The 18,546-nt window shown below is 38.7% G+C and overlaps 1 protein-coding gene across 5 annotated transcripts in view; it reads left to right on the top strand.

Moving 5' to 3' along the window:
- Nucleotides 1-382: 382 nt before the first annotated feature.
- Nucleotides 383-18,546, top strand: part of GAS2L3 (growth arrest specific 2 like 3) — a 38,195-nt gene continuing 20,031 nt past the window's right edge. Inside the window, exons 1-4 of one of the 5 annotated variants that reach the window (XM_031940912.1) lie at nucleotides 383-493; nucleotides 7,350-7,434; nucleotides 14,738-14,839; nucleotides 17,950-17,997. In XM_031940912.1, coding sequence (XP_031796772.1) covers nucleotides 17,974-17,997 — 24 coding nt within the window. In that variant the 5' untranslated portion in view covers nucleotides 383-493; nucleotides 7,350-7,434; nucleotides 14,738-14,839; nucleotides 17,950-17,973. Of the gene's footprint in view, nucleotides 494-7,349; nucleotides 7,435-14,737; nucleotides 14,840-16,289; nucleotides 16,891-17,949; nucleotides 17,998-18,546 lie in introns of those variants that run through there. The other 4 variants (XM_031940914.1, XM_031940913.1, XM_031940911.1 and 1 more) reach the window with 4 other exon arrangements.

The following is an 18,546-nucleotide window of genomic DNA, read 5'->3' as shown; positions in this document are numbered from 1 at the left end:
CACCTGCGCCCCGCCCCCTGTCCCGCCCCCGCCCCGCCCCTTCTCCCGCCGCCGGGGCAGGGCAGAGAGCGCACCTAAGCCGCGGGCTGGCACCTGCGCCCCGCCCCCTGTCCCGCCCATTCTCCCGCCCCCGCCCCGCCCCTTCTCCCGCCGCCGGGGCAGGGCAGAGAGCGCACCTAAGCCGCGGGCCCGCGGATGCGCACCCACGTGACTCCCGCCGGCCCGCCCAGAAAGAGGAGAAGGCGGGGCCCCCGGCGATGAGTCAGCGCCTCGCGCTGGTCTCGCGCTCCTCCTGGGCAATGCCGGTGGGCGGGGCCTCGCCCTTCCTCCGGGCAACGCCCCTCACTGCTTCCGATTGGTCCTTTCGAAAGAGGCGGCGGCGGCGGCCGGGAGACCGAGCCTGGGGCGGAGACGGTTTGTTCAGGGATTAGACCGCGCCGCAGCCTGGGGATGGGGATGCGGGAAAGGAGCTGAGCCTCTGGTGCCGGAGCCGGTGAGTAGCTCGCCGCCGCCTTGTGAACTCTCTTTGCCGGGTCCCGGACAGACGCGCGTCTTTGTTGGGCTCGGCTGGGAGCTGTGGGCCGGGGGTCCCTGAATGAGGAGGGGAGTCCCCGGGATAAGTCCCGCCCATGCCTGGCCGCCATTGGTCCTGCTGGGGGGACTCATTCATTCTGGTTGGTCCGTGACGACGCCTTTCTGCCCCCTCACTGCCCCGGCCCCCTGCGGGGGGAGCTGTCCGGCTGCGGGAAAAGATCCCACTTTACAGCTGAGGAAACTGAGGCAAAGAAGGGTGACTTTACCTGCCTCGGGTTGCACAGGTCTATCGCAGCATCGTAAGATCATAATGACTTTAGAAGTCACTTAGTCCCCTCTTCCCCCATTTTACAAATAAGGAAACTGAGAAACAGGATGGTGACATCACCTGCCCAAAGTCACCCATATCTACCATAGTATAAACTAATAAATCTAGAGCCTGAAAGGGACCTTAGTGGTCATTTGTCCCATTTTACAGGGGGGAAATACTGAGACTCAGGTGAAAGTCGCAGAATCCTAAATTAGGTAGAATGGATTTTGAAATCCCAGATGGGTCCAGCTGTCCACCTTACGGGGAGAATATCCCAGAGATATTGTCCAGAAAGACTTGTCCACAGGCATGTGACAGGGCCGCTTGTTTCAGTTCTATAAGAATTTATAAAAAGTATTGGGGCTTTCTCACCTGGGTCAAAATTAACTCTGTAGTGGGGGACAGAGGCTGAATTGGGAGTGAGATTCCCTGGTTTCCAATTTACTGTTTTTTATCTGTGTGACCCTGAGCTTATCAGGTAATTACTTTGGGTTTTATTTCCCTCATCTTTGAGGTCTAGTCCAACTCTAAATCTGTGGTTCACAGAACCATGGCATAGTGCCTGGCCATTAATAAATGGAATTTCATTGGGTGGTTGATAATGATTTTATTATAATTTTACTATTAATAATGTTAATAATTTTATTATTTTATTATAATTTTACTCATTACTGATTTAATTTTCTCAAGACCACACATTCAGGTGGGGCAAAATGGGACCATTATCTTGCATTCTGAGGCTTTTTTTCCTTTGGCCATCTTCAAGTGAAAATGTTCTTTCTAAATTTCTCATCAACATCATCAGAAAAGTTTAATTGTGAATGATAACATCTCAGATTCAGAGTGGTATAGAGCAGTAATATTAAGCTTAAACTCAGGAGCCCTACAGGTCTCATATTGACTTAGAGAACTTAGAGAACATGTTGACTTGGAGAATCACACATTGATTTAGATAGTCACACACACATTGGAATCCATGTGTGAGTATATATATGTGTGTGTGTATATGTATATATATATATATATATATATATATATATATATATATATATATATATATATACTATGCATGAATATATGTACGTTATACACATACACACCCACACTGTGCGTATCATACACACATGTATATCATGCATGTATATATGTATAGCATATGTGCACACGTGAGTAGATGTACAACATACACATACTACATAAACATGATTATTATATGCATGTGTATATATGTGTATATTATACACACAAACATGCATATATATACACATATATACTCATATATGTGTGTTTATTTTTAGTTACTGCATAAAATCAGGAGCTTCATTTTAACTCGTTTGGGGCACACTTAAAAGTGACACCTCTCGAGTAGAGAGAACAGAGAGAGGAGTGGCCTTGAAGAGAGTTAAAGTCAGAATCACAAAATTTTAGAAGGAACCTCCACAGCCTTCTAGTTCCACTCATATTCTGAAATTGATTCCTGTCCCAGCAGCCCCACAAGTTGTAATTCAGTTTCTGCTTTAATACCTTCAGTAAGGAGGAACTCACTACAGCTGACAGCCCATTCTGCTTAATAGTAACTCTAATTGTTGGGAAGCTTTCTGGACAGCAGGATTCAAAGTCTTGTCTGTGACACATACTGGCTGTCTGATCTTGAGTTCTAAAATCTCTCAGTGAGTCAGAAAACTTTTAAATTATAGAAATCTTGTTGGTCAGCATTGGTAGAAGGCATTTCCATGATAGGAGTTTTCTCTCTGAACCAATGAAATCACAGGTTAAAATCAAAACTTTAAAGTAAAAGCTTTACTTGTATAAAGCTTTACAACCTACTTTTAGGTTAGAATTACCCTTTGAAGTGGGGAGCATGACTGTTAACTGTTATTTTACAAGTGAGGAAACTAGATCCATTAAGACTAAATTATAAGCTAGGAAGTATTAGAAATGGAACTAGAATCGGGACTTTTGGAATCCAAGACCACAGTTCTTTGCCTTTGTGTCATCCATATTTATAATGGGGCTGAAAAGAGTACTAAGAAAATTACTTCTACACAATATTTTGTCCTTGAAGAATTGCACAAACTAAGGCAGGATTTATTTTCTTCTTTATCTTTTTCTCTATCCATTTTCTGAGTGAGGTTTACTAAACTGGAAATCTTACATTTAGACAGTGATAGAGATAAATCAAGCAATTAACAAGTATTTTAAGTGTCTCCAGAACACCTGTCAAAGTGCTAGGTTTTAAAGATAATAAATACAAAACTAAAACAGCCTCTGCCCTCAAAGTGTGTACATTCTACTAAAGGAGACAGTAGAGTACTCTTAGTCTTATAGGTCTGAACTGGGTCTGTAGAATAGTTGCTTTTTCAAACAGTTCTTTGCCTGTTTACAGGCTACTTTTTTTTTTTTAAACAAAAATAGATAATTATTAGATAATTTATATATTATTTTAGAGTTTGCTAATTGTTTTGTGTACATTATATCATTTTATCCCTCCAATTACCTTGAGAGGTGGGTACTGTTAATATTTCCATTTTACAAATAAGGGAACTGAATTTCCGGCTAAGAGACTTGCCTAGGATTATATAACCAGTAAGTGTCTGGGTTGTTCATTCATTTCAGTTGTGTTCAACTCTCTGATCTCATTTTGAGTTTTCTTGGTAGACGTACCATTTCCTTCTGCAGCTTATTTTATCCATGAGGAACTCGGGCAAATAGGATTAAATACCTTGCCCAGGGTCATATAACTTGGAAGTGTCTGAGGCTGTATTTGAACTCATGAAGATGAGTCTTCTTGATTTCAAGCACAGTGCTCTATCCTGAACTGCGTAGCTAGCCCAGGTGCCTGAGACAATATTAAAATTCAGATCTTAGCTTGCCAAATCTATCATTCTATCCACTATGCCATGCTGCCTAGATTCAGTACCTGTGGATAACCTATACATTTTCTAGAAAAGCTTTCTTTTCTCCTCCACATTGGCTCCTTGTCATTCTGTTCAAATGGAAAAGAATGAAACTGGAGCAATCTAAGCCGTCTAACTGACACATTTGGCGGCCCATACTTTCATCATGGGAATGGACAATTTCAAAAGATTCCCGCTTCTAACTTTTAATTCAGGTATGACTTCACTTGAGGGTGTGGACTGTTCTAAAACTCAGCTCTCAAAGATATATGATTCTGAGTGTTACTTTTTGGCCACACCTCTTCTGGAGTTTAAATGAACTGAAATAGAAATCTTAATGGAAAATCAACTGCTGAACTTCCTGAGACATGACCGTTGGTTGAGTCATCTATTTCATGCACTCCATTCACAAGCCAGCTGAAATCAAGCAGTAGTCACTGTTTCTCTTTTCATTATTTTGAGCCTATTGAGTTAGAATCAATTTTCTTTTTTCTCAGATGAAAAGCTATATGTTGTCATTCTGCTGGAAAGGCAGTTCTAAAAGGAAATCTCTTCCAGTGATGATGGCTATTTATTGAAAATGAAAGGAAGAAGCAAGAGAATTGGAAGGTTATAAGTTAGCCTATAGAAGGAGATCATTCCATGGGAAGGAATGCAACTCTTCTAATCTGCTCCCCTAATATTCACTTTATCTGACCAGACATTTTTGAAAAGCCTTTCAACAGCACAGAGAGTAGAGGGAGATGAGATACAGTCTTCTAACTGGCACAAAATAGTTTCTCTCTCTCTTGGTGTATATATATTTTTGAGTATTGATTTTGACTACTTTTTGATGACAATTTAAGAAATGTGGACATGTTTGTATATAAAAAGCTTCTGTTATTTCATAATCAGAATTATAAAGTCTGTTCCTGATTCTATTTCATATAAAACAGTAATATCTCTTGCTTGGATTATGACTTAATATCTACTAAATGTAAAAAAAAATTCAAAAAGCCCAACCCAAAACCTAGTCATCCATCTTATGAGTTGACATGATGAAGCAATCATAGAATCATGAAACAATCCTGGATGGTTCTAAACTTCTTAAAATTCTTCTTAAAGTTTTCACTTTAAACTTCATTGTCATAGGAGTTTTCTCCTTCCCCATCTATAAGAATAGGTGTGTGTGTGGGGATAACCTTTAACTGTATTGTAAAAGAAAACAAATGGTAAACTTTAAAGTCTTATATAAATGTGTGTCCTGTTGTCCCAGGAGGACTGAGATTTAGTTACACATAAGTTTGAAATGATTAATTCTTAAAAAAAAATCATTTTGGAAGTTGAGGAAACTTGTACATTTGTTTACATTTCTCCACCAACCTCCATATTAACTACATTCTAACTTCAGAGTTAAATTGTGAACTCGGCAAAACCAAGTAGCATTTATTGATGCTATCTAATTGTCTAATGTTGACCTCTGAGGAGGTAAACAAAATAAGGCATCATTGTACGTACTAATGTTTCCTGATAATGATAATATGTTCCAAAGTCAGCAGGGGCTTATTAGCTTACTGGGATCATCTGCACATTCCCTTATTATTTAGTGACTAAATTTGCGTACTGTAAAGTTTTGTCTTTCTTATGGCTCATTTTGTATTTGGTTTGGAGGATACATCAGTATGTGAAAAGGAGCACTCAATATTAATAATGATTATAGTTGCAAAAATCTTAGAATTGTGGGTGCAAGGGGCTCAAATCTTGCAAATCTTACAAATACCTGTCAAGTATGTGTTATCTATAAGGCAGTAAGTAGCCATGGGGATAGAGACACAAAAGCAAGAGAAGAGATTTCATGGTACTTATGTTGTCTTGGGATGAGGACGGGAGGCAGGCAGATAGAATCTTGAAACATGTATGGAAATAGAAGATGACTTGAGGAAGGAGAGAGCAGTAAGGATTGAGATACCAGGGAAGACTTTGCAGAAGTGACTCTGGAGCTGAGCTTTGAATAAAGAGGATTATGAAAGGTGAAGATGAGAGGGGATGAATCTCAGGCATGGAAAATGTCTGCAAAGGTGAGGGGGGAACTGTTACCTAGTTGTGTATTTGTTTGGAAGATTGTTCTTGGAGAGGATTACTGGTAGATAATGTCAGGGAAGAGGTTTTGTCAGAATGAGAGGGACCTTATATACCACTTTGAGGAGTCTGTGTATGTTATCTCAGAGGCTGTAGAGGATTTAAATGTGGTAGTGAAGGACTCATATCTGTGCTTTAGGAAGATTATTTTGGAAGCTCTTTGGAAGATACACTAGAGCTTTGAAATAGAGAAGCCAGTTGTGTTTACAGTCACAGAATTCCATATTTGAAAGAGGGCTGAGCTTGGAATCATGTTGCTTCTTGCATTTTATAGCTGTGAATAAAAGTCTGTTTCCTGTCTGTAAAAGGTGGTCAGATTATGACTTCAAGGTCCCTTCCACCTTTAGATTTAGGATTAAGTTAAAGAGTTTTGTGGGGCCTGTACTAGAGGGGCAGTTGTGTAAGTGGGGAGGAAGGTGATAAGAGACAAGATATTGTGGAGGTAGAATCCCCAAGACTTAACTAGTTACTCAAATGTGAAGGTAGAAGAGAGAATCATTGAGTAGGAGAATTGTGTTTCCCTCCACAGAAATAAGGCACTTTGAAGAGAGGAGGTAATTTCTGCTTTGGACAAGCTGACTTTCAGATGCCAATGGTACATTTGGGGACATTATCTAGCAGGTAGCTGGTTTTCCAGGACTGGGGAGAAGGAGGAGATCAGGACTGGAAATAGAGATTTCACTGTCATTTGTGTAACTTAGATGATATTTAAACCTATGGATGCTCACCAATCAAGCAAATTTTTTTTTAGGTGCCCATTAAATGCCGAGTGCTGTTCTAGTTATGAGGGAATACAAGTATAAAGAGGGAAACAATCCCTACCCTCTAGGAGCTTCCATTCTTCCATTCATTTTTTTAGACATCTCTGGCCATGCTGCCTTCCTTGATGATAGGGTTATTGTCTCTGCTTCTTTCTTAACAGAAAAATTGGACTATATCCAAAACAATTCTGTGCTTTGGGAGGCAAGCTTTGGCCTTATCCTGCTGGGTTCCAGGCCTCCAAAACACTTCTCTGACATCTCCAGTCATTTGTCCACTTTCTACCTACCTCTTTTGTGTTGTCTTCCCCTTTAGAATATAGGCTTTGTGATCCCAAGTTGAGTACAATATCTAGACTTAGTAAGGACTTAAGAAGATTACCTCTCTGGTCATCAGAACAACATTCCTTAAGGCAGGAGGACCTGAATTCAAATCCAGTCTCAGGTATTTGATGTTTATTAACTGTATGACCCTGCATAAATCTCTTAATCCAATTGCCTTGCAAGCCTTCCTTCTCCTTCCCCACAAAGATTATCTTTATCTCTTTTTGTCTGTCCATTCTATTGGAAGAGATGGGTTTCTATAGAAATGTATACAGCCTGAGACTAGAAGGGAAGCTTTAGAACCACTGCCTAGAAAATGATGTACCAGGGCACAATAAGGGGGTGAAATTAAATAACACAGATTTGTAATGGCCTGGTTGGCTCAGTTGTATGATTTCTCACCCATAGGAACTGAATACCCTGGAGTAGGATCTGAGAAGGTGGATGGTGAGGATGCCCCAGGGTGAAGAACTGGCAATAGCTTCATGAGGAGGTGAGAGTCAAGGGTGGAAAAGAGTATATAGTGGAGTTGGTAATTACAGGGTCAAGACTATGAAAGGCCTAATGATGACAGAGGAGGGTGGATGCACTGAGAGGATGGGTTAGGATAGAAAGGCTGGAGGAGACAGTGATGCTGAAGAAGAGGCTTTATGAGCCATGAGGTCAGGGGAGAAGGAAGTACAGGAGTTCATAATTAAAGAAAGGAATCCCTTAGGTTTCCATTTACAGGGGATGGGAGTTCTAAGCTGGGACTAGTGCTGTTGGTGGCAGAGATGTGGCCATGGGAATTCAGGTGTAAGGACTGAGGCCAGGCTGTTCTTGAGGACCATAGTTTGGCCCTCAAGAATCAGGGCAGACACAGATTGGTATGGAAAGGAAGGCTCTGAGACAGGTGCCATGACCCCTCTGGCAGAGATCATTTAGTGACTGAAGCAATTCAGCTTGCCCACAGTGGGATCTGGACTGTTTCACCAGTATTCTACTTGGGAGTTTGCTTGGGTGGACATCCTATTGTATCCATTTGACAGAGAACAAAGGTAAATTAATGAATTGTTATTGTTCAAAACATCCGACTCTTCTTGATCCCATCGACCATAGCATGCCAGTATGTCCCTGTGGTGTTCTTGGCATGGATGCTGGGAAATGATTTACCAATTCCTTCTCCAGGGGATTGAGGCAGACAGGGATAAAGTGACTTACCCAGAGTTACACAGCTGGCACGTGTCCAAGGCTGGATTTGAATGCAGGCCTTCCTGACTCCTGGCATGAAGCTCTATCCACTGAGAATAGAATGAAATTATTTCAGCAGGCATTTCCAACAATCATATAATTTTGTATAGTTAAAAAGCTGTTCTTGTCTAATAACCATTACTGATGGCTGTCACATGTATGCTGACAGATAGGATTTGGACAATATTTTTGATCTTCAGTAAATATTTGTGACTTCAGGGACTTGCCTGTGAGTAGTGCCCTGGGCATGGTCTCCAGCCAAATGAGGCTGTGACCCTGCAGCCCCTTGTGCCTTTTAGCCTTTCTCAAGGCAGTCTTTACTTCTCTCCTTCTCCCCGAACCTTTTCCCTTGTTGTAACTTCTTGTCTTTCCAGGCCCAGCTCAGAGGATGCTCCCTCCGGGATGTCTTCCTGTAGTCTCCTAATCAAAGGGAACTCATCTTTCCCCAGACTTTGAATAACATTTTGTATCTTTCTTAGATACTTATTCCATTTTGTATTATAGTTATTATGTAGTTATTCTACATTCATGAACCTATCTTTGTCTTTGCTAGATTGTAATCGCTTTGAGGACTCAATTATTTTTGTATCTGCCTCAGCCCTTAATGGTTTGTTTTATACATAGTTAATCTAAGGTTGCTGACTAAAAAGATGTGTGTGTATTCACTTGGGGTGTAGATTTATTTATGAAAGTTTAATGAATTACAAGGTAAGGACAAGGTACCAGGAAACACTCTTTAGTGGTCTAAATTTCCTATAAAAAGAATGATATTCAGTAATAAACAAAAGCTACATACTAAAAATAAAATAGTAATGATAGTGTTATTATTTCTTTTTTAGTGCAGAATTACTCAACCTAAGAGCAATTGTTCTTAATTATTATTTATTCACTTAATTGTTTTTTGTTCTCTGTGTCACAGTTGAGGCATTTCACTACCAAATTTACTCATATCATTCAATTAAATTATTAAACCTTAATTGAATCTAATCAGAGATTGTGATATTATATTAAATTTTGCATAAAAATGAATGGCAGGAGAATGCTTCACTGGGGTGTCAACCTATGACATCTCTGTAAGTTTATGTGCAAAGAAGGTTATTCAGCCCAAGTATTATAGTTCTCTGCTGACTAGGAAAGTTATTGCAGCCTTAGGGCAGCTTACTTGCTTGATCAGCCTTGAAGATTATTTGTTTCCCTATCCACCAGTGGAGAGTAGATGGAGTTTTATTTCATGTTGAGCTATGTGATTTAGTACAACAGGAACAAGATTAAGTTTGGGACAAACAGCTGTTAGTGTTCTCTCTGTCATTTTCACTTGGCCTTGTTGAGCCTCTATTGTGTTTATAACAATATTGAAATACCTCCTGAGAAATAAAGGTTCACAATGTATTCTTATATAGTATCTTGTACTGACACAGTAGGAGGCATCTAGATGGCTCAATGGATAGAACCCTGGGCCTGGAGTTCAAATCCAGCCTCAGACATCAGCGTTCGCATGGACCATTTGTGCCCATTTGTGGCCTAGCCTTTTACGCTCCCATTGGTTTCTTCAGTCACAGCCTCGCATACTGGAGCTCGACTCTAGCATATGATGTTAATTGGTCATCTTTGAGAAGGCAGTTCAACAACCAACCAACCAGACACTTAATAGCTGTGTGATCCTGGGCAAGCCATTTAACCTGTCTGACTTACTCCCCTGGAGAAGGAAATGGCAAAGCATTCTTTCTTTGCCAAGAAAATCCCATGGAGAATATGGTCCATGAGGACATAAATAGCAGGGAGCAACAAAATAACAACTTGGAGAGCGCTTCTATTTATAACTTCATTGTTTTGTGACTATCACAAAAGAGGATGGGCTTTGCTTACCTGGTTTTTAACAAATATATAGATTATTAATTATTAAAGTCTGGAATATTAAAAAAATGCTTTTACCATTAAAATGAAAGAAGCTATATTTTAACCTTTAGGATTTTGTAATGTCTTGGGCTTATTGTTTTGAAAACCAGTTATATATTTGAATATATACTGAAGTAATGGCTGATAGTATTAATAGAATTTTAGCTAAATAAACGTGTAGTGTGTCTGTGATGAAAATAGTAGCTGTAACAGAAATCCTACTGGACTCTGAGTGTCTCATTAGTCTTCTTGCTCGCTCTTTTGAATTTTCTGAAGTAGCTCTGCTCCTTTTCATTCCTGTGAGCTGCCAGTTTGAGTCATTCTCATTTCTCCTAAAAGTCTTACTCTTCTGTTTCCTTTTTCCCATGTTTTTGATAAATGACCACACCTCTTAGTTGTCAGTGAGGGGACATCTTCTTAGCCCATCAAAGCAGTCTTTCAAATGGTAAAAGCTAGTTCCCTTCATCTTATTGAGGATTGCTCTTCCGCCAGAGATCACACTAATGACCCCATCTATTTTCTGAGGTGGTGTGTGATAGAAGAAGATATTGCCTAGTGGGTGTTGACTTTTTCTGTAATTATTAACAGGAGGTGATGTAGATTGCATAGTGTTGCAGGTGGGGGATGGAAGACTTATTGGTGAACTATCTTCAAGGCTGAGTTATTTATAATCTTAGGTGGAAGAATAATGTCATTATAGTGTTGGACTTAAGGTGGAGGACTAGATCTTCCAATAAATATATCTAAGTGAATCTTGGAGGCTTCTAGTAAATCCAGGTTAAAAGAGTTGATGTTTATTCAAGAAGGAGCTAAACAAGGAACTCCAATATCAAGTGACAGGGGACATAGGACTAAATTTAGCAGGATTAAGCAGTGTTATTATCCAATGACAGTTTGAGGCAAGTTGAAGAAATAGAGGAAGGGGATGGCAGCTTTGCCAGAAAAATCCAAAGAGTGGAGAAAGTCTAAAGTTGATACCGCCCATGAACAGTAGAAGGATCCAGGGATCTGGGTACTGGAATAACAACCCAAGAACTACCTTTGTTTTATATGTAGACAGCCAAATCTCTTGCCTTAGTGTTATGGGTAGAGACTATATGCATTTAGTATGAAGTCAGACTGAATGGATGAATCCAGGTATGAATGAGGCACACATTCTTTTCAAATAGGGCATAGCATACTCAAGATAAAAAAGGGGAAAATTCTAGGATCAAGGAAATTTCTCACTATGCTTATCTCCACAATGGAAAGATTTTGGAGCCGTAAGATAGAGTAAAAGCCGGGAGGTGCCAACATCATATCATATAACATAAGAACATAACATAACATAACATAATGTTGCCTAGAACTTGGTGAAAAGATAACAAGTGCTTCTTTGCTGAAAAATGATAGGGTAAAGTTTAATTTAAATTTAATTCAGATTTACACATATATCTCACTGGTGTTCATAAGTTAACATCCAAAAGAGGTATTCTGTTACTCACTGACCACTGGATTGGGTGGTAACTGTGTAAGATGGCAGGTTTAGACAGGATTAGAGTCATAGAACCAATTCTTCTATTTGACAAGCATGGGACAATCGGGGAACAGTAGTTTTTAAAGTCATTGATAGGAAGTAGCTGGGGATGGAACTATAAAGCTTGTCATTGTTTCAGCAGCACAGCCCTGTTTGATGAAAAATTAAGAAATATGTTCTAATTAGGAAGCCCTGCTCCTCCAAATGACCACTGGGAAACTTGCTGGGAATCACCTTTATAGACACTTGCTACAGTTAAAGGCCAGGATGGAGGTCCTTTCAGAATATCCAGGCTTGTTAGATGTATTTAATAAAGATGAAGAGTGCCATTTGCTATTCCAATAAGACTTTAATTGCCCCATATACTTTTCTCTCCAGAATGTAGACTAATGGGTAGATTTCTGCTCAGAATACACAAAAGTGATAAGCAATATGAGCGTATTTGAGAGAGAAGACCTATAAAGGCACACACACACACACACACACACACACACACAATACAGAGAGAGACAGAGATAGACCAGAGTTATAGGAAGGGGGAGAGAAAGAGGGAAAGAGACACACAGAGCCAGAGAGATAGAGACAAACAGTATAAGAGCACTTATTTGACTATTTTGATTAAGTGGAGGTATTCTGTTTCTTTGGTGCAGTTGGCAGCTGCAGCCATGTATTTACCTCCGGGGGCTCAATGAAATAATGATCTGTAACTGTTCCTGCTGCTGTTTCTCTCTTCTGCTTTAGGGAGAGTACAAGGCCCCACATTTATAGTAAAGTGGATTTAAAGGACCCTTACAATCTTGTTACAATTTGAACCAGAGATGAATAGAAGATAGCTTTCAGGTACAATTTGAACATAACAAATACCACTTGAAACCCCCTGGGCTGGCCATGTTCTCAACAACATTTGACAGCTTCATAACTGATGGTCCTGTAGACCTGATGGATGTATTGTAGTTTATTTACTAGGATAGCATCTTAACATCTTTGCCTTATATGTAGGAACATAATCTCCTGAGTAAGAAAGTTAGGAACTTAGTTGTGGAATGATATTTTATCCCGTAAGATGGAAAAAAAAATGTACCTTTAATTGGTCTCAGGTATGATTTGAGAGGTTCATTTTTGGATCAGATGTACCGAAGATAAATACTAAGTTTGTTCAAGCATATGGAACCAGGTGGCATTCCAGGAAGGAAGCTTCTTGTACTGTCTATTAGGATCTGCCTGTTTTGATAAATCCTAGTTACACACCAGTGTTTTGCAATTGATGGAACACTTTGCATTAGCTTTTATGAAATAAGCAAAAGCAGGGTGCTTCCAGGTATTGAAAAAACTTTTCATAAAAGTTACCATAGTGGCTTCCTAAGCTTAAGTGTACATTTGTGTATTTGTATTTGTGTGTGAATGGATGCCCATCCACTCAGCTTCCAGTTCCTTGCCACTATAAACATTTTTGCACATATAAATCCTTTTTCTCTTTTTTTGTTATCTGTTTGGGATATAGGCCCAGTAGAGACACTGTTGGATCAAAGGGGATGCACAGTTTGACAGCCCAGCCCGTTGGGCAGAGTTTCAAATGGCTCTCCAGAATGGTTGGATCAGTTCACAATTTCACCAACAATGTATTAGTGTCTCGATTTTCCCACATTCCTTCCAACATTTATCATTATCTTTTTCTGTCATCTTAGCCAATCTGAGAGGGGTGTAGTGGTATCTCAGAATTGTTTTAATTTGCAGAGGATTTTTTTGGATAGAAATAGGGAGGGATGCACTATAACAGGGGTTCTAATTCTTTCTATATCATGAGCTCTTTGGCAGTTTAGTGAAGCAGTGGGCACCTTATCTTTTCCCTTTTTGATAATTGATCTCCAACATTTCATGAACACCTCGGTGGATGCATTGGCCTGGAGTATGGGGTTAGCAGAACATCTGAAGGAGAAAGGAAACATACAAAACTTTAGACTTCTAGGCTTTTTCCAGGTACATTATCCATTTTCAATTCGTTGTCAAAGCCCATCAATTTCATTTTTTTGCAGCATATCCAGAATATGTCCCTTCTCTCCTTGGACACTGCTACCATTCTGGTACAGGCACTCATCATTTTATACCTGGACTATATAGCAATAACCTGCTAGGTAGGTCTTCCTACTTTAAGTCTCTCTTCATTCTAATCAATACTTCATTCAGCCATTAGAAGTGATTTTCCTAAAACAGAAGTCAACCTATTCAAAAAAATTCTACTGACTCCCTACTGCCTCTAAGATCAAATATAAAATTCTTGGCTAGGTATCCAAAGACCTAATCCCTTCCTATCTTTCTGGTCTTCTTCTTACTCCCTTCCACACATTCTTTAATCCAGCAACACTGGCCTTGATGCTTTTACATGAACAAGACATTCTCTCACCTCTGTGAATTCTCTTCAGTTGTCTCCCATCCCTTGAATGTTCTTGTCTTATTTGTTTCCTTTAACTCTCAACTAAAATCCTATCTTCTACATTAAGTCTTTTACTTCATTCTTGTTCCATCCCTCTCTTATTTCCTATTTATCTTATATGTTGCTTTCTTTGTACATATTTACTCGCTTATGTCCTTCTTTAGATTGTGAGCTTTTTGAGGACAGGGATTATCCTTTGCCCCTTTGTATCCCCAGTGCTGGAAAGTTTAAGGGAGGAGTTTTTGAGAATAAGTGAGATATGGTCATGTTTATAAGCAATAGGGAAGGGGCCAAGAGACAGGGATTGAGGATAACATGGGGGAAAGTGAATTGAAGGGGGATAGGATGGAATGGGATTACTTGAGCAGGTAGAGAGTAAGGAATCAAACTACCCCTCCTGTAAGACAGAGATAAAAAAGGAGATAATGGCAGAGATTATATGAGTAGTATGAAAACAGGAAGAGGCCAAAAGAGGGAACTCATGGCAAATGGATTCATTTTTAAAATTCATTTTTAGAAATAAAAGGCAAGGTTCTCAGCAGAAGGGTGAGCTATGGGAAGTTTAGGGAGGGATGAAGAGGTTTGGAAGGGCAGCTAAGGAGAATGAGATAGTGAGTTGAAAAGGGAGGGATTGACTGTTAGTAGGGTCTAACATAAATTTGTAGTGGATTCAGTCAGAATAGTAACATGATTTTCTCCATCTTTTTTCATTGTCACATGTAGAATGAAGCCTAAGGATGGTAGGAATGAACCAAAGCTGAAGCTTGGCAAGGTACAATTGATGAAATGAAAAGAAGGCCAGAGATTCAAGAAGACACCGTAAAGGTGAATAGGCTTACAAGGGATCAAGAGAGGGGAAAAGAAGGAAGGGGAGAGAACTTAAGGGTTGAGGGACTGGAGATCAAGGTGTGGACAAAGAGTAGAGTTAGGTAAGCAAGGAAAAACAAAAGGAAAGGTGGAGTAGGTTATGGTTGGATTAGGGGATTTGATTATGCTTAGATAAGTGCTGTTCAGAGTTCTTGATCTTAGAGGTATATATTTAGGGTGATGCCTTTTAGATTTTAATTCCTTCAAAGCTTAATTTAGATGTCATGTCTTCCATGAAGTCTTGTTTCCTGATCCCACTCAAGGCTGCTTTGCTTCATCTCACCCCTGTTATTGTGTATTTGTTTATACTGATGTAATATAGATTTGTATATGTACATACATCTCCTCCTATAGAATGTCAGCTTCTGAAGGTCAAGGGCTATTTCATTTTTGACTTCTTTTATATTCCCTTTTCACTGTGCAGCACAGTGCCATGGTTAAATCAAGTGTTTATAAACTTCGATTGATGAATTGGTACAAAGGAAATGGAACACATGGTCTTTAGATATTCAGTGATCAGAACACAGAGATCTGAATGTGGTGGTCTAAGAATGAAGAACATACCAGCTGGCACACACACTGTGGTTAGAGAGACATTGGATTTAGCTCGTGTGAGAATGCTTTGTTTCCTTTGGGTTGGCCTTCTTACCCAATGAACAATTTTCTTGTTCTCACTTTAAAAGGATTATTTAAATAGGGTTAATGGTGGCTTGGTTTTAGGAAGAGAAAGGATAGAAAACAGGAAGTGTGTGATGACAGAAGTAGAAATTAAGGTAGAGATAGGAATGAAATGACAGAAACTGAATGGGTAAATAACTGGGGAACTGGGGATGAGAGACTAGAAATCCAGGCTTAAAAGAGCTCATCATCCTTAAGCTTATATTAGGATGAAGCAAGTATTTCAGGAGTATCACCTGAATACTCTTAAGGTTGCCCATAAGGGGCTTTCATTTATTTATCTCAGTTGGTTTCTACATAAATTAAAACCATGAAATTCCCAAGTCACACTATGTTTTCAGACATACAATTGTATTATCATTCATGTAGATGTTTTTCCCCCATAAGCATATCCAGGTACTTATTTGCTAGTTCTTTCTCAGTAATCACTCTCTTCTTTGCCACCAAAAGCATAGTTATAAAACTATTTAGGTAAATACAAAGTTCAAGTGTCACTATCTTGTTCGCAAATTCTTCATTTCATAAAAGCATATTAATGTTGAATTTTCCATAAAGTGCAACCAGTAAACATTCTTGCAATAGCTTCTTAGTGAATGCATCACTGTCTCCAATTTCCACTTGCCTTGCCATTTAGGCCTTCTTTTGTTTCTGCTTGACAGTAGCAACTGTTCCAGCCCTTGTCTGATTATGTGGGACGCCTTCATTTAATGGAAGCAGCTTCTTTGCTGCCTCCTTTTTTTTTTTATATGGAAGGAAGCCTCTTACTGGGGATCTTTGTTGGGGACAAAGCGTTATTTATGCTAAAGAAAAATGTATTCCCCTTTGAATGAGCTCGTGGGAAGCATAACAAGCTCATTAGTTATGCTCAGTTTGTACCCTGATCTTGCTTATAGTAGAAAGTAGCAAAGATGACATCAAAAAGGGATGTTCTGCTGTTGTTGGCATTTCATGCAAGGAGAATGTCATGCATCTTGGATCTCTTCAGTTAGGTTCAACTGAGGTTCAGTAATTTAGCTGACTTTTATGAATCTCTTTGGTACCATAAGAGAATAATTTATTTTGGAAGTAAAGCATATGTAAAGTACAAGATACGTAAGGTATGTCTTTTGTTCCTGGAAGCTGTGAGAGTAGAAAATACATCTTTACTCTTGAAAGTGACATCATCATTATTGATTTATCATAATTACTCTGTACCTCTCAGTGTGAAGTATTTTGTTGGTTTGGGGTACAAAGAGCTTTTTTAACGGAATCCTGAATATGGACTAGATGATTAGACTGCTGAGAATCAGTCAAAGATTCTAGTTACCTCCTGGATCAACAACAACACAGAAGTAAGTATGCAAAGGGGTTTTGAATGTGAAAAAAATAGATTTTTTTTTTCCTGAACTTAAAACACTAAGGAATTTTATAATATTAACTTGAGAAATCATCTTTGGAATTTTACCAAGATATTTTTAAGGAAAAGGAAACTATTGTTATGGCTAAAATTTCTGCTTGGGTCCTACTTAACACAAATATATCTAGATGACTTGTTTGTGGACATTAAGTACCTAATTGTTGAATTAAATATGTACCTGTTTAAAATCTGTTGAATTGTATTTTTCACTGTAATAGTTTGCTTATTAAATCTTTAGCTAGTCAAAGAAGTTAGTTATATTATAAAAATCTATTTTGCATGAGTAAAATTTTGGTTTAATGGCAAAAGATGGAAGATTTTTCATTTTGCTATGTCGCTCTTGGGCAGAGGAAGATTGTGATGCTAGATTTTGCTATGGCATATAACTTGCAAATTTCTAAAATATGACATAGGCCAGATAAAGATAAAACAGTTTCAGAAGTAATTGCTATAGTTTAATATAATTTCTTTGAAGAAACATAAATATAAGGGAATTTTTGAAAAGAATGCCATTATTATATTTTAACCAAATACTACCAGAGCTTCTCTGAACCTGATGGCAAAAGTCATTTATCATACAAGCACTTTTTTATTTCCCATCTTTTAGAAACTATAAACAAGCAAGATCAGATTAGCGTTATGTCCCCTGGAAAGGGGATTCTTTATTTGAAAGCAGAAAGATTTGAGTGTGAATTTTTACTAGTAAGTAGTGTGACCTGAGATTAACTCACCTTACCTCATTTTAGTTAATTGACAGTTTCTTCATTTTTAAGTGAGCGACCTGGAGTAGGTGATCTTTTAATATCCTTTTCACTTACTGTGATTTTGGATTCCTTTTATGAATAACTAATTCCATCAAGGGGAAGAAAAGTTTTATTTGGCCAATCAATTCACTGGAGCAGGTTCCTTATCTATAGTCTCATATTAATTTTGTTTGGGTAAAATGGGAGGAAAGCTACTACCTTTGTACATCACTTTTTTTGTCTTCCTTCAGGAAAAGAATTTAATTTCGTTATAGATGGCCATGCAGCATGCAGTTCAAGTAAGTAATATATATTTATTCAAAGACAAAATTGCAGCTAAATTCTGGACATAATGGAAATGCAATTGTAAGATTAAGTTGCTTTTAAGTAATTTCTGAAATTCTTCAGTTTTGGTAACTTTTTTAAAGTTGGGTTTTAATACTAGTGGTATTCTGTGGTTTTCTGGATTTGTCTTGTGGGTGATTTTTAAATTTTGTTTTGAATTTTCTGCCAAAAATAGTTTCTGCAAGGTTCAAAAAATAGCCCAAGGTTAATAGAATTAGCTCATTTAAATCACCTCAACAAAAAATTGATACTCTTCTTCATCTTTTTTTTTTTTCACTATACTCATACATTAAAAATTGAATGGATTTTTCATTTTGTGAGAAATAAAAACAAATATTAGGATTTTGAACTGGAAGGAACCTCTTAGCCACTTATTGCAGAAAAGGCAAGACAGAGGAGACGTGATCAAGTGACCAGGATCACACAGATGATGGGTGTCAGAAGTAGCATTTGATCTTAAGTCTGGACTTGAGAGTCAGTACTCATTCAGCCATATCATACAA

The sequence above is a fragment of the Sarcophilus harrisii genome, chromosome 5 (assembly GCF_902635505.1).
Source record: "Sarcophilus harrisii chromosome 5, mSarHar1.11, whole genome shotgun sequence".
Lineage (NCBI taxonomy): Eukaryota > Metazoa > Chordata > Mammalia > Dasyuromorphia > Dasyuridae > Sarcophilus > Sarcophilus harrisii.
The sequence above is the reverse complement of the archived record's forward strand: the minus strand, read 5'-3'. Positions and strand labels throughout refer to the sequence as shown.